We start from the raw sequence: 13,759 nt of genomic DNA, 5'->3' as shown, positions 1-13,759 counted from the left end.
TTTAAGTTTGCTAACTGCGGTGTTTCGTTCTTCTGCTGTGCATGCCATGGGTGCAGACTGAAGGAGCACGTTGTACCCCTACTTGAGGCGTGCAATGCAGGGCGGTTTCATTATTTTTCCTTTTATTCAGATTTAGTTTGTATTTTGAGCCTGTTTTTACATGTTATGGTGTCTAACGATAGACTCTTAGTCCTCAGGATCCGTTCACTTTTCTTTTTTTCTTTTACATTTCTGTAACCTATTTGAAGGTTGTAATTCTGGTGCAGAATGCGCCCACCTGATCCCAGTTTTGTGGGTGGACCGCCCACCTCCTGCTAAAAACATTTTGACAACAACAGGTTAGTAATCTTACAATGTGTTCTGGTTCTCCATCTAGTTTATCATCTGTCTCTCATATTTTCTTCGGACTCCTAAACTGTTGTTCTCTTAGGAAAGAGAAATGGGACAATATACCGTCTTTCTGTGGTATTTTGCAACTACATTCAAAGCGGTTTACATATCCTCTCAGTACCCTTCTCCACCACTGCCAACTCTAGGCTCCGCCCATTCTGCCTCGCCTCACCCTATACCTGGAACAACCTTCCTGAGCCCTTACGTCAAGCCCCCTCCCTTCCCATCTTCAAGTCTCTGCTTAAAGCCCACCTCTTCAATGCTGCCTTCGGCATCTAACTCTTACCTTCAGGATATCCAGACTGCCCCAATTTGACTGCCCCTATCGTATTGTCTACTCACTTGTCCTTTAGATTGTAAGTTCTTTGAGCAGTGCCTGTCCTTTTATGTTAAATTGTACAGCGCTGTGTAACCCTAGTAGCGCTTTAGAAATGTTAAGTAGTAGTAGTAATACACATACTTATTTTGTGCCTGGGGCAATGGAGGGTTCAGTGACTTGCCCACAGTCACAAGGAGCTGCAGTGGGAATCAAAAAACCAGAGCTATTAGAGGATTTAGTATTCATTTCCCATTCTGACATTCTACTACTACTTAACATTTCTAAAGCGCTACTAGGGTCATGCAGCGCTGTACAATTTTTAAACAATATTTTTAACAAGGAAGGACGGTTGAAACCTGGCTCCCTAAGGTGAGGAATCCTATTGCAAAATTGTACCGCCATCTCCTCCTCCAGATTAAGTAAGGATTGGGAGTGGAATTGCAATTATCTATTCCAGTTCCCTAGTTGTTAAAGAACTTTCTGTTTGTGACTTCCCCTACTCAGAGCTACTATTGATTGAAGTTAACCTCTAAACCATCATTTCATATGATATCTACTCTCCTTAAGGAGTCAAGAATGGAACTTGATATACTAGACCATAGCAGTTGCCTCTACAAAATTGGCTAATCTTGTTGTCCTGGGAAACTTTAATACATATGGAGATAATCCCAATTACCCCAGAGCTGCTTCTTTATGTCTGCTGAAAGATCTTGAACCGCACATAGACTTTCCTACCCATTCTGTAGGCCACACTCTAGATCTTGTTATTTTATGAGACCCTTCACCTCTTACTATGTTTGCCCTGCAATCTACTCCAATCTCTTGGTCAGATCATTTTTTCCCTTCATGCTATCAGTTGCCTTAGAGTCCTCTAACCAAATTGCTCTGGATTATTGGACCAAACTCTACATCAAGTCAATCCATCCTGTCTCACTGGAGGGTAAACTTTAGCTTTGGGACTAGGTGAGGCTTTGGATTCAGTAGTACTATTTACTACTACTATTTAACATTTCTAGAGCGCTACAAAGTGTACGCAGCGCTGTACAAACACAGAAGAAAGACAGTAGTACCACTCCAATTTATTAAGAATCCTATTTGTTATCATCAACCCAGGTTCCATTATAGCTTGAGTTTACTTAGACACCAGGTATGTTATGCGAAGAATCTTTGGTGAAAACATCAAACCCCTGAGACAACTTAGTCTTGTAAATCCATCCAGCAGCATTATTCAGTCCAGTTACGCACTACTAAGAAAAGGTATGTCACCAGACTGGTTAAGACTGCTCCAAATTTCACTAAACAGCTGCTCTATTTTTTCCAGGATTACTCAATGTCCCCATTCTGCTGATCATAGTTGTCTGCCGTCCCAAGATACTTCGGCGAATTACTTTTCTACTAAGATGCACACACTTCAATCTTCCTTTTCTCCCATGTCTGTGGAAAAGTTTTGTGGTACTTCATTAAAGTTCATTTGTTATCAGCTTTTGATCTTCCATCATTTGATTATTTTTCTAAAATTATTTCTAAGCTAAATTCTACCACATGTAACCTTGATCCTATACTATCTAGTTGACATAGGCTGCCATCCCTTGGACTTCTTCCGTTTATGTACTCTAGTTTCACACAGTTTATCCTCGGGTGTTGTCTCCACTCAATTTAAGGCAGTGACCCTCCATCCAATTTTGTAAAAGGCTAGATTCTGCGGTCCCAAGTAATTATCACCCTATTTGTAATTTTGCCATTCTTATCCAAGCTCCTGGAGAGTGTTGTTTTTTCTTAACTTCAATCACATGTGGAATCTGTAAACGCATTCCGTCCTCGACAGTTTGGATATTGGTGTCCGATAGATGAAAAACCAATATCGTCTATCAGACACCAGTATCGAAAGAGAGCGCTAGCTCTGTATCTTATGAGTACTGTTTTTCCGAATATGCGGAGGAATATATACTGTAGACATATCTGACAACTATCAGCTGTTTCGAGTTAGTCTACAAATATTTTCCCCGTCATTATTGTGATCCCTGATGCAGGTGCGGAGCACCAAAACACGTTCCGTGTTGGGTCTTTTTCCAATGACTGTTTTTATCAAAGTTTATAATTAAAGAATTGTGTCCCTTTTAAGGCCCTTGATGCTGTTTTCTTTGTTTGATCTTTTGTTTGTACTTTGTTGCCTCTCTTTGCTATACCAGTGTTTGCCATTAGACAGAAAATTGTTAGAACAACAATAGATGATGATCCCAACTTTGTAATAGGACAGCATGACGATAATGATGAAGATAAAGATGATAATGACAATTGTGATAGTAAAGTACATAAGTACATAAGTACATAAGTAGTGCCATACTGGGAAAGACCAAAGGTCCATCTAGCCCAGCATCCTGTCACCGACAGTGGCCAATCCAGGTCAAGGGCACCTGGCACGCTCCCCAAACGTAAAAACATTCCAGACAAGTTATACCTAAAAATGCGGAATTTTTCCAAGTCCATTTAATAGCGGTCTATGGACTTGTCCTTTAGGAATCTATCTAACCCCTTTTTAAACTCCGTCAAGCTAACCGCCCGTACCACGTTCTCCGGCAACGAATTCCAGAGTCTAATTACACGTTGGGTGAAGAAAAATTTTCTCCGATTCGTTTTAAATTTACCACACTGTAGCTTCAACTCATGCCCTCTAGTCCTAGTATTTTTGGATAGCGTGAACAGTCGCTTCACATCCACCCGATCCATTCCACTCATTATTTTATACACTTCTATCATATCTCCCCTCAGCCGTCTCTTCTCCAAGCTGAAAAGCCCTAGCCTTCTCAGCCTCTCTTCATAGGAAAGTCGTCCCATCCCCACTATCATTTTCGTCGCCCTTCGCTGTACCTTTTCCAATTCTACTATATCTTTTTTGAGATACGGAGACCAGTACTGAACACAATACTCCAGGTGCGGTCGCACCATGGAGCGATACAACGGCATTATAACATCCGCACACCTGGACTCCATACCCTTCCTAATAACACCCAACATTCTATTTGCTTTCCTAGCCGCAGCAGCACACTGAGCAGAAGGTTTCAGCGTATCATCGACGACGACACCCAGATCCCTTTCTTGATCCGTAACTCCTAACGCGGAACCTTGCAAGACGTAGCTATAATTCGGGTTCCTCTTACCCACATGCATCACTCATTGCTATACAGAAGTCAAAGTGTTTCAGATAAAGATTCCCTTGATAAATACCTGCAGATCAAGTCAGAAGATATCGGTAATATTGCAGCCTGAACTGATTTTAAAGAACATTTTTATCAGACTCCTACTGCAGTTGTTGAACACCTTTTATAGCTGTGCTGGATTAATGACTCACAAGCACACTCACATGAGTGACAATCATTTTCAAAAATGTAGTTTTCCTAAAAGCAAAGTGGATTGAATTGCAGAGCAGTAAATTTATTGGGATAAAAACATTAACTATACTTGCATTCATCGTAGTTGTGATACTTTTGCTTTTTACTCAAAAAGTAGTATTATATTAGGCAATACCTTATTTACTTTTTCTTAAATGTTTTAATGTGTTTTTCTTTGTACTTTTACTAATGTATTAAATTATACATTTATTGTTACTTTTACTTAGGTTCTTTGAACAACACTATTCAGAAGTAGCATGTGGAAGCCACAGCATCGTCTGAGTGAATGGTGGTGACTGTGGAAACACATGCTTTGAATGGAGAGATCTAGTGGTTAGAGCAGTGGGCTGACAACCAGGGAGGTTGGGCAAATAATTTACATCCTTCATTGCCTTTGGTACAAACCATCTCTCTCTCTCACACACTTAGATCTATTTGTATCTTTTTTGTTTGTGCCACTGGACATAAAATACAATCAGTATTTGGGCTTGTGGAATATGAACCATCATTTCTATTTTGTAAAAGAGGCTATTTTTGTAGCTTTATTAACTTAATATTTGTTTTTACAGAGGTGGCTGGATCCAAACAAACCAATAAGGAAGCAATTGAAAAGTAAGTAAATATTTACTCTGTTTATATCTAATTTGTGCTGATAAATAATTGTAAGTAAACTAATTAGAGCTAATGTTGTTCATTTTAGGAGGGTCTCCGTACAGTTTGAATTTCAGAGTAAAGTTCTGTGTTGGCGATCCTAATAAGCTACAGGAAGAATATACAAGGTAGGTAGAACTGTGGTTTTACTAAAAGTTTGTAAGATTTAGCTGTAGGATGTGTATTTTTATTTTTTATTTATTTGAACTTATAACCTCTCAATCTGAATATCTTGTTTTAAACAGTAGTATAACAACAAGGTTGTGTCCAAGAAGGCTGGCATGACCTGCATTGAAGGACCTGGCTAAAATTCAAATTTCAATGAGTATGGGGAGACTGGAATACACAACAGCCTCCCCAGCCATGGTGCTTGTATTTGTCTTGTAAGAAACCAGCTGAAGATGACAAGGCTCAGGGTGGCTTAACAGTAGGCAGACTAGGTGGTTGCTCGGGGCAGTAAAGAGCACCTGCAGTCAAAGTAAAATAATTGGTACTAAGATCATATTAACTCAAAGAACACAATTGGCACACAATTTTACTTTCAGAGATGGCGGGCAGTTTCCAAATAGTCCATTTCCTTTTCAAGGAAAGGAAATTAACAGGTATCAATAAATGCCATCTTATCTGGCTAAATGGCTTTTGGAAATTGGGCACTGAGACTCTGAGTGACAGAAGACATCAGAGTGTGAAAACCTTCAAGTGGGTATGACACACTACTGAAAGTTGGTGTCCAAGTAGCCATTGTTACAAATTTATTTATTTATTTATTGCATTTGAATCCCACATTTTCCCACCTATTTGCAGGCTCAATGTGGCTTACATAGTTTTGTTAACACTGTCATTACAGGATATTAGATACAGTTAATGTTGTGCAGAGATTAAGTGAGGGAAGAGCGAAGAGGGGAAGGGAGTGATTAGGATAGATGTATAAGGTGGGCTTTCATAACTGAGTGGGTTGCTGAGGTGGATTAGTGAGGTTGTCGGTTCTCATTGTAGGCTTTGTTAAAGAAATATGTTTTCAGAGATTTGCGAAAGATAGTTATTTCATTCTGAAAGGAGTGATTTATTTATTTATTTTTTGTTACATTTGTACCCCGCACTTTCCCACTCATGGCAGGCTCAATGCGGCTTACTTGGGGCAATGGAGGGTTAAGTGACTTGCCCAGAGTCACAAGGAGCTGCCTGTGCTTGAAGTGGGAATTGAACTCAGTTCCTCAGTTCCCCAGGACCAAAGTCCACCACCCTAACCACTAGGCCACTCCTCCACTGTTGCTACTATTTGAGATTCTACATGGAATGTTGCTATTCCACTAGTGTAGAAGTCGGCCCTTGTAGATAAACCAATGTGGCCGCGCAGGCTTCTGCTTCTGTGAGTCTGACGTCCTGCACGTACGTGCAGGACGTCAGACTCACAGAAACAGAAGCCTGTGCAGCCTTCTACATGGAATGTTGCTAGTGGAATAGCAACATTCCATGTAGAATCTCCAATAGTAGCAACATTCCATGTAGAATCTCCACTAGTAGCAACATTCCATCTAGAATCTCCAATAGTATCTATTTTATTTTTGTTACATTTGTACCCCGCGCTTTCCCACTCATGGCAGGCTCAATGCGGCTTACTTGGGGCAATGGAGGGTTAAGTGACTTGCCCAGAGTCACAAGGAGCTGCCTGTGCTTGAAGTGGGAATTGAACTCAGTTCCTCAGTTCCCCAGGACCAAAGTCCACCATCCTAACCACTAGGCCACTCCTCCACTCCATGATAGCCGGGGGGGATAGCTGCCTGTGTGCTATCTTGGGTCTCTGTTTACTAAGCTGCGCTAGAGGTGCACTATTGTTTCTAGCCCGCGCTAATGCTAGAGACACCTATAGAAATATATGGGTGTCTCTATCGTTAGCACGCACTAAAAATGCTAGCGCGCCTTAGTAAACAGGGCCCTTGGTTCTGCTCATTTTTTTAAAAATATTGAATTATTATACTGATTTTGTCTTTTTAGTTTACTGGAACTTCTGATGTTCTACAGGGCGCTGTCCTTCCAGCAGTTCTGTTTAATTTTTATATGGTGCCAGTGGTACTTGGGTGTCTAGTACAGATCTTAATGAGATGACTTAGAATTTTTATAGCTATAGAGAAATCCATCCGAGATGTTATAAGTCATTTGTGTTAGAATAATTTGATCCTGGCTGTCTGCAAACTCTCTTTTTGAACCTTGCAAAGACTCAGATGATGATAGTGTCTAGATCAGTGATTGATAATTATGCTAAATGTTTTTCATATGGATGGAGTTTCTATACCAATTGTAGGCAAATTGATATATCTAGGTATTTGGATGGATTCAAGTTTATCAATGTAATCAATAGAAATAAAATAAAACATGGAAAAGAAAATAAGATGATACCTTTTTTTTATTGGACATAGCTTAATACATTTCTTGATTAGCTTTCGAAGGTTGCCTTTCGTCAGATCGGAAATAAGCAAATGTTGGTAGATGATAGTATATATAAGTGAAACATCAAAGCATTTCATTGACAGTCTTAACAGGATGAGGGTGGATAGGTGAGAGACAGGAAGAGTTGGATGGATGAGGGACAGGGAGATATGCATGGAGGGTGACAAAGCAGTACAATTTTATGGTTTGTAATGGGCTAGAAAACCCAGATCTTTAAGTCCTGTCTGGTGGGTATCAAAATATTTAATCATTCTGACTTCAAAGGTCTTACGTTCCTGTATTGTTTTAAAGTTCCCTTTTAGGATTCTTACCATGAAATCACTGGTACAGTGTTCTAGTTTATAAAGTGCTGCCCCACAGAGGTGACATCCTTATTGGTACTAGCATTTTTCATATGGTGTCTATGTAAATTAAATCTCTTTTTTACCATCTGACTTGTTTCTCCAATGTAGCAGCCTTCATTGCATTTTTTACACTGAACGATATATGCCACATTGGAAGATGAGCACGTGAAAGATTCCTTAATGTTGAATATTTTTCCTTTGTGAATGACCCTAGGGTCCTGTGAAATGTTTTGGCATAGTTTGCAGCTGGATATATTGCAAAGATGTGTGCCATTCTCTTCTTTTTGAGTCTGTGTTGGGAGCTTACTTCTAATTAGCTTGTGTTTTAAGTTGGGTGGCAGTCGGAAGGCCAGCACTGGTGGGGATGGGAGTATTTCTTTCACTAATTCATCCTTCTGGAGTAGAGCCTGTAGATCTTTTATGTTCCTTGTCATCAAGCAGATGAATCCATTACGAATGGGTTGTGTCCACCTACCAGCAGGGGGAGATAGAGAGCACTGAAAACCATAGTGCCTCTTGGCCAGCTAGCTCCATCTGCCTCTCAGTATTCTCTATCTCCCCAGCAGGGTGGATGCAGCTTATTCAGCTCCTTCAGAAATCTGCCTGGGGTGGCTCCTGTGCTTTGTCCAGTGGTAGCAGGGGTGTTGTGGCAGGTGGTGCCCACTTTAAAGGCACATAGGTTCGCCCTTTCCCTGCCTTTCCCACACTCTTCTATGTGGATGCAGGCACATTGGTTCGTCCTTTCCCTGCCTTTCCCACTCTCCTGAACCTCCGGAGTGGCTCTGTAGCTATTGCCTCTAACTTTCCTCACAGCGTTAAAAAACAAACAAACAAACCGCGACGCGCTTGTTAGCACTGCGATTCTGAGGCTTCCTTCTGTTTGTGCAGCTCGACCGGAGCGCTTGGACTCAGTCTGGTGAGGTAAGAGAGTCTTGTAGCTCCTCCGGGGAGGGCCCGCGATTGGGATGTTTTTGACGCGAATCCGCCATTTTTAAATTTTCTGCCGTTTTCGGCGATGGCTACGGAGGTTGTTAAGCGCTGCTTACATTGTGGCAAGCGCAGATGGGCAGCGGGGCCCTGTAAATCGTGCTCTTCAGACATCAGGGCCAGCCCGAGCATGGCGAGCGATGTTTCTTCCCTCTCGGTGGAGCTGGCAGCAGGCGCCATCTTGGATGCGCCACATGGCTTGACCCCCGCAGGAGCGGAGGGGTCTGAGGCCGGAGGGGAGCCTCGGATGGAGGCTACCAGAGGAGCTGCTTACCCCGGATTGGAACCAGGAGGCCAGGGTGAGCCTTTCTCCCCTGAGTTTGTGTTGCTTTTACATAAAGCGTTCATGTTAAAAAGAGCTCTGCCGCAGATGTCTGTCTCTGTGTTGCTACCTGGTTCCCCTCCGGTGGAGACTGACCTGGGATTGCCGTCAGGCGTTTTGTCCCCAGACAGTTGGCCGCAAGACAAGCGCAGAAGGGTAAATTCCCCTTCAGAGAGTGGCGCACCCCCCTGTTCCCCCCCGTGGTTGGGCTGTGGCGATTCTGAGGGGTCTGGCAGGCCTTCGTGGTCCGAAGAGCCAGAGGAAGGTGTAGGATTGCCACTGGATCCAGATGATCCCACTGCGGTTAGGATTTTTCACTGCGAGGAGCTGCCAGCACTTATTTCTGATGCCTTACAGGCCCTCTCTATTGAAGATCCTGTGATGGGCGAGGCCTCCTCTGGTAATCCGAGGATGGCAGGTACTAAGAAGCCTGCTCGAGCCTTTCCTTTGCATGACTCAATCCAAGAGCTTATTTCGGCTCAGTGGGCTGACCCTGAGGGGCATTTGAAAGTTGCCAGGGCAATGGGGCACTTATACTCTCTCAGTGAGGAGCACTTGGCATGCTTGGCTGTGCCTAAAGTGGATGCCCTAGTCACGGCTGTGACGAAAAAGACTACCCTCCCAGTAGAGGGAGGGGTCGCCCTGAAGGACATGCAGGACCGACGTCTGGAATCAGCAATCAAACTGTCCTTTGAGATTTCAGGCCTAGCCTTACGGGCATCTGTGTGCAGTTGTTATGCTGCTCGAGCCTGCCTCGCTTGGTTGCAACAGGCAGTGGAACAGCCCGTGGATGGAGCGGAGCTCCTTACTCCCATCTCGAGGTCATTTATTAATTTTTCCAGTTCTGGGTTGTATGTCACTATAAGGGGGATTCTGTCTTTGGCTTTCTTTTCTTTGTACTGTAGCAGATTTCCCCTGAGTGTTTTGAGGGAGGAGGCAATATTCTTGCAGATTATTTTGGGGTTGTAGTCTTTCTGTTCGAAGGATGCAGTCAGGATTTCAAGGTGGCTGTCTCTGTCCCCTGGGTCAGAGCAGATACGATGGTACATTGTGGCTTGGCTGTAAATAATGGATCTTTTTGTATGTGAAGGGTGGAAGTTGGAATTGTGGAGGTAGCTTCATTTGTCTGAAGGTTTCTTGAATATGGTTGTTTGAATATAGCCATCGCTATATACTCAAGTTTATCAATGAAAGTTCATTTGAAATTAGTTATAAGAACAGTATTTTTTAAATTGAGAATGTTATAGTTTGAAGGGGCTGTTAAATGTTAAAGTTTTTCATATAATAGTCCAGAGTTTAGTTCATTTTGACTATTGTAATGCATTATATTTAGGTGTCCCACAATATTCACTTCAACTGTAGCTCAAAATTCTGCTACATGATTGATCATTCTGACCATATTTCCCCGTTCTTGTATATCCACTTTGGCTTTCTATAAATTGACATATCCAATTTAAGGTGTTAAGATTAATCCATAAAGAATTAAATAGTGATGTTCCCATCTCCATTGATTCATTATTAAAAATGTATCATCCATTATGGACATTGAGATCGCAGGACAGGTATCTCTTGGATGTGCCATCTATTTGTCAGATGGAGGCTGGAAGAGAACCAGACACATTTGTTATGTTGTAGCTCCGTTGTTGTGGAACTCTTTACCTATTGAATTAAGGCTTATCATTCAGTTGGGACAATTTGTATACAATTAAAAGCATTATTTTAAGAAGGCTTTTTCTGTTGTAAAAAGGCTATAGCATATTTTATGTGTTTAATAAGAGGTGTATTGTTTATGTTTCAACAATTTTTATTGACAATCCAACATGTAAACATTACCAACAGCTGCAATATTGTAAAGCTGAGTCTCAGAACATGCTTCCTTAATACAATGTGTTAAAGCACTCATCAAAAATTAACATTTTCTCCCCTCCCTCATACCCAACCTTGGGTGGATTAGACTCAGCCCAAGCCTTTAACTGTAATAGCAATATAACCCAGCCAAACTGGCCAACAACCCGTATAAAATATTAACACTAGAAGAGCTACCCCCCCCCACCACGTATAGACCTTTTCTCCCCCCCTACTATACACCTCCTCCCACCTCGGTCCCAGGAGGACTGGGTTCTTATGACCTCCCAGAACTGTGGGTGGAGAACACTTAAACCAACTCTACCCCCCAACCCCCCTCCCCCCTTAAATCTAGCTGACAACTCATCCCAATAGGTTCAGAATAAGACTTCTGCCTCTTCATGTCAAAGAGACCAAATAGGGGTTCCAGATCTTCAAAAACCGGGATTTACGTTTACAAGATCCCTTTACTTCTCGTGCCTCCCAAGACAACAAAAGATGTACCATATTATGCCAATGCCAAAACTCAGGTGGGGAGTCAGAGGTCCAGGACTGCAAAATACACTTCCTCGCCAGTAAACACATTTTCCTAAACAACTATCTCCTCTCCCCTGAAAGTCCCCAGGGCAATCCAGCACCAGCTGCAGTGGTCAGCCAGCTATTCTACATGAAAAAAGTGACGACATATACCGTATTTTTCGGACTATAAGACGCACTTTTTTCCCCAAAACTTTGGGAGGAAAATGGGGGGTGCGTCTTATAGTCCGAAGGTAGATTTGGCTGGCTGGCTGGCTGGCTGGCCGCCCGACCTCCGGCCCTGTCACCACTTCTCCCTACTCACGTCACGCGATCTTCCCTGGTGGTCTAGTGACGTCGGGGCAGGAAAGAGCCCCCTCTTTCCTGCCCAGCGCGCTGCTCTCCATTCTCCTGTATGCAGCCTGACGATCTCGGCGAGATTCAAAATGGCCGCCGAGACTTCAATTCTCGGTGGCCATTTTGAATCTCACCGTCAGGCTGCATACAGGAGGATGGAGAGCAGCGCGCTGGGCAGGAAAGAGGGGGCTCTTTCCTGCCCCGACGTCACTAGACCACCAGGGAAGATCGCGTGACGTGAGTAGGGAGAAGTGGTGACAGGGCCGGGGGGAGGGCGATCCCGAACTCGGAGGGAGGGATTCGGACAAGACGCACCTGAGCACCTAGGTTTTAGAGGAGGGAAAAAGGAAAAAAATTTTTTTTACTATTTCCCTCCTCTAAAACCTAGGTGCGTCTTATGGTCCGGTGCGTCTTATAGTCCGAAAAATACAGTAATTAATAATCCGGCGCCAAAAAATGCTTTATCTCCGTGCAACCCCAAAACGCATGAAAAAAGGTGTTATCCAGCAACTTACACTTTAAACAAGCTGGTGACTGAATACCCCCCGCCTGAAATAGCTGAACTTGGGAAAAGTAAGCTCTATAATAAACACAAAAACAGCACTCCCTATAGTTAAGATTACAACTCAGGCGAGAGATATTCCTAATAGCGGTCAAAAGATCCCAAGAGGTCAATTTCTCCCCCATGTCCTGTTCCCATTTATTTTTGACTGCCTCCACCCCCTTGATTTTCCAAAATTGCCATAAAGCCTTATATACACCGGACTTCCTTGTCATCAGCAGCAGATGAATCCATTAACTGATGGGTTGTATCCACCTATCAGCAGGTGGAGATAGAGAACACTGAAAAACCATAGTGCCTCTTGGACGGCTAGCCCAAACTGCCTTCAGTATTTCTCTATCTCCCGGAGCAGGCAATCCACAGGAGTGGATGAACGCAAACCCCCACGAAAGTCAAAACAATCAAATGAAGAGTGGGAAGTGGACCAATGACTCCAGGGAAACAGGGTTACGAGAGTAAAGAGAATAACTTTATTCACAGATTCTACACAGTACTGTGTTTTGGCCATAGGCCTGCCTCAGGAGTCTTAAATCGATCCTTGAAGTAAACTTTAATGGTAAATATGGTACCGAGAAGTCTTAATAAAGACTTTAAGCGATATGCTGTAGATAGTGTGGCATCTCTCTCTGGTGTATAGAGGAGAAAACAGCGTGTGTAAATTTTCAAGGGACCGGTCTCTTTGGACTCCCATTTTGTGTATTTAACTCCCTTGAACTGTGTCGAGTCTGTGAATAAAGTTATTCTCTTTACTCTCATAACCCTGTTTCCCTGGAGTCATTGGTCCACTTTCCACTCTTCATTTGATTGTTTTCTCTGTCTCCCAGCAGGTGTGGACGTAGCTTGATCAGCTCCTGGATTTCAGACTGCCTGGGGTGGCTCCTGTGCTTTGCCAGTTGAGCAGGGATGTTGTGGCTGGTGGTGCCCACTTTAAAGGCATATAGGTTTGTCCATTCCCTGCCTTACCCATTCCCCCTGTCTCCCAGAGTCCCTCTGCCTCCCAGAGTCCCTCTGTTGCTGCCTGCCTCCAACTTTCCTCACAGCGTTAAAAAAAAAAGAAAGCACGCTTCCTTATCATCAGCAGCAGATGAATCCATTACGAATGGGTTGTGTCCACCTACCAGCAGGGGGAAATAGAGAACACTGAAAACCATAGTGCCTCTAGGACGGCTAGCTCCATCTGCCTCTCAGTATTTCTCTATCTCCCAGCAGGGTTAGACGCAGCTTGTTCAGCTTCTTCAAGATTCTGCCTGGGGTGGCTCCTGTGCTTTTGCCAGTTGTAGCAGGGTGTTGTGGCTAAGTGGAGCCCACTTTAAAGGCACATAGGTTCGCCCTTTCCCTGCCTTACCCTTCCCCCTGTCTGGATGCAGGCATATATGTTCGCCCGTTCCCTGCCTTTCCCACCCTCTTCTGCCTCCGGAGTTGCTCTGTAGCTGTTTGCCTCCAACTTTCCTCACAGCTTAAAAAAAACAAAAGCGTGCTTTTCAGCGCTGCTATTTCTGAGGCTTTTCCTGACTGTGCAGCGTGACCGGAGCTCATAGACTCGGTCCTTCGAGGTAAGAGCGGTACTCAGCTCCTCCGGGGAGGGCCCGCGGACGGCGTTCCGATTGGGGTGATTTTGGCGCGAAGTCG

General features: G+C 43.5%; 1 protein-coding gene across 4 annotated transcripts in view; it reads left to right on the top strand.

Moving 5' to 3' along the window:
* Positions 1–13,759, top strand: part of PTPN4 (protein tyrosine phosphatase non-receptor type 4) — a 340,947-nt gene that overhangs the window by 85,488 nt on the left and 241,700 nt on the right. For all 4 annotated transcript variants that reach the window (XM_030209948.1, XM_030209949.1, XM_030209947.1 and 1 more), the window contains 2 exons: positions 4,668–4,710; positions 4,799–4,877. In XM_030209948.1, the coding sequence (XP_030065808.1) occupies positions 4,668–4,710; positions 4,799–4,877 (122 nt within the window). The remainder of the gene's footprint in view (positions 1–4,667; positions 4,711–4,798; positions 4,878–13,759) is intronic.

The sequence above is a fragment of the Microcaecilia unicolor genome, chromosome 7, assembly GCF_901765095.1.
Source record: "Microcaecilia unicolor chromosome 7, aMicUni1.1, whole genome shotgun sequence".
In the NCBI taxonomy this organism is placed as follows: domain Eukaryota; kingdom Metazoa; phylum Chordata; class Amphibia; order Gymnophiona; family Siphonopidae; genus Microcaecilia; species Microcaecilia unicolor.
This window is presented reverse-complemented; position numbering and strand designations above follow the sequence as displayed.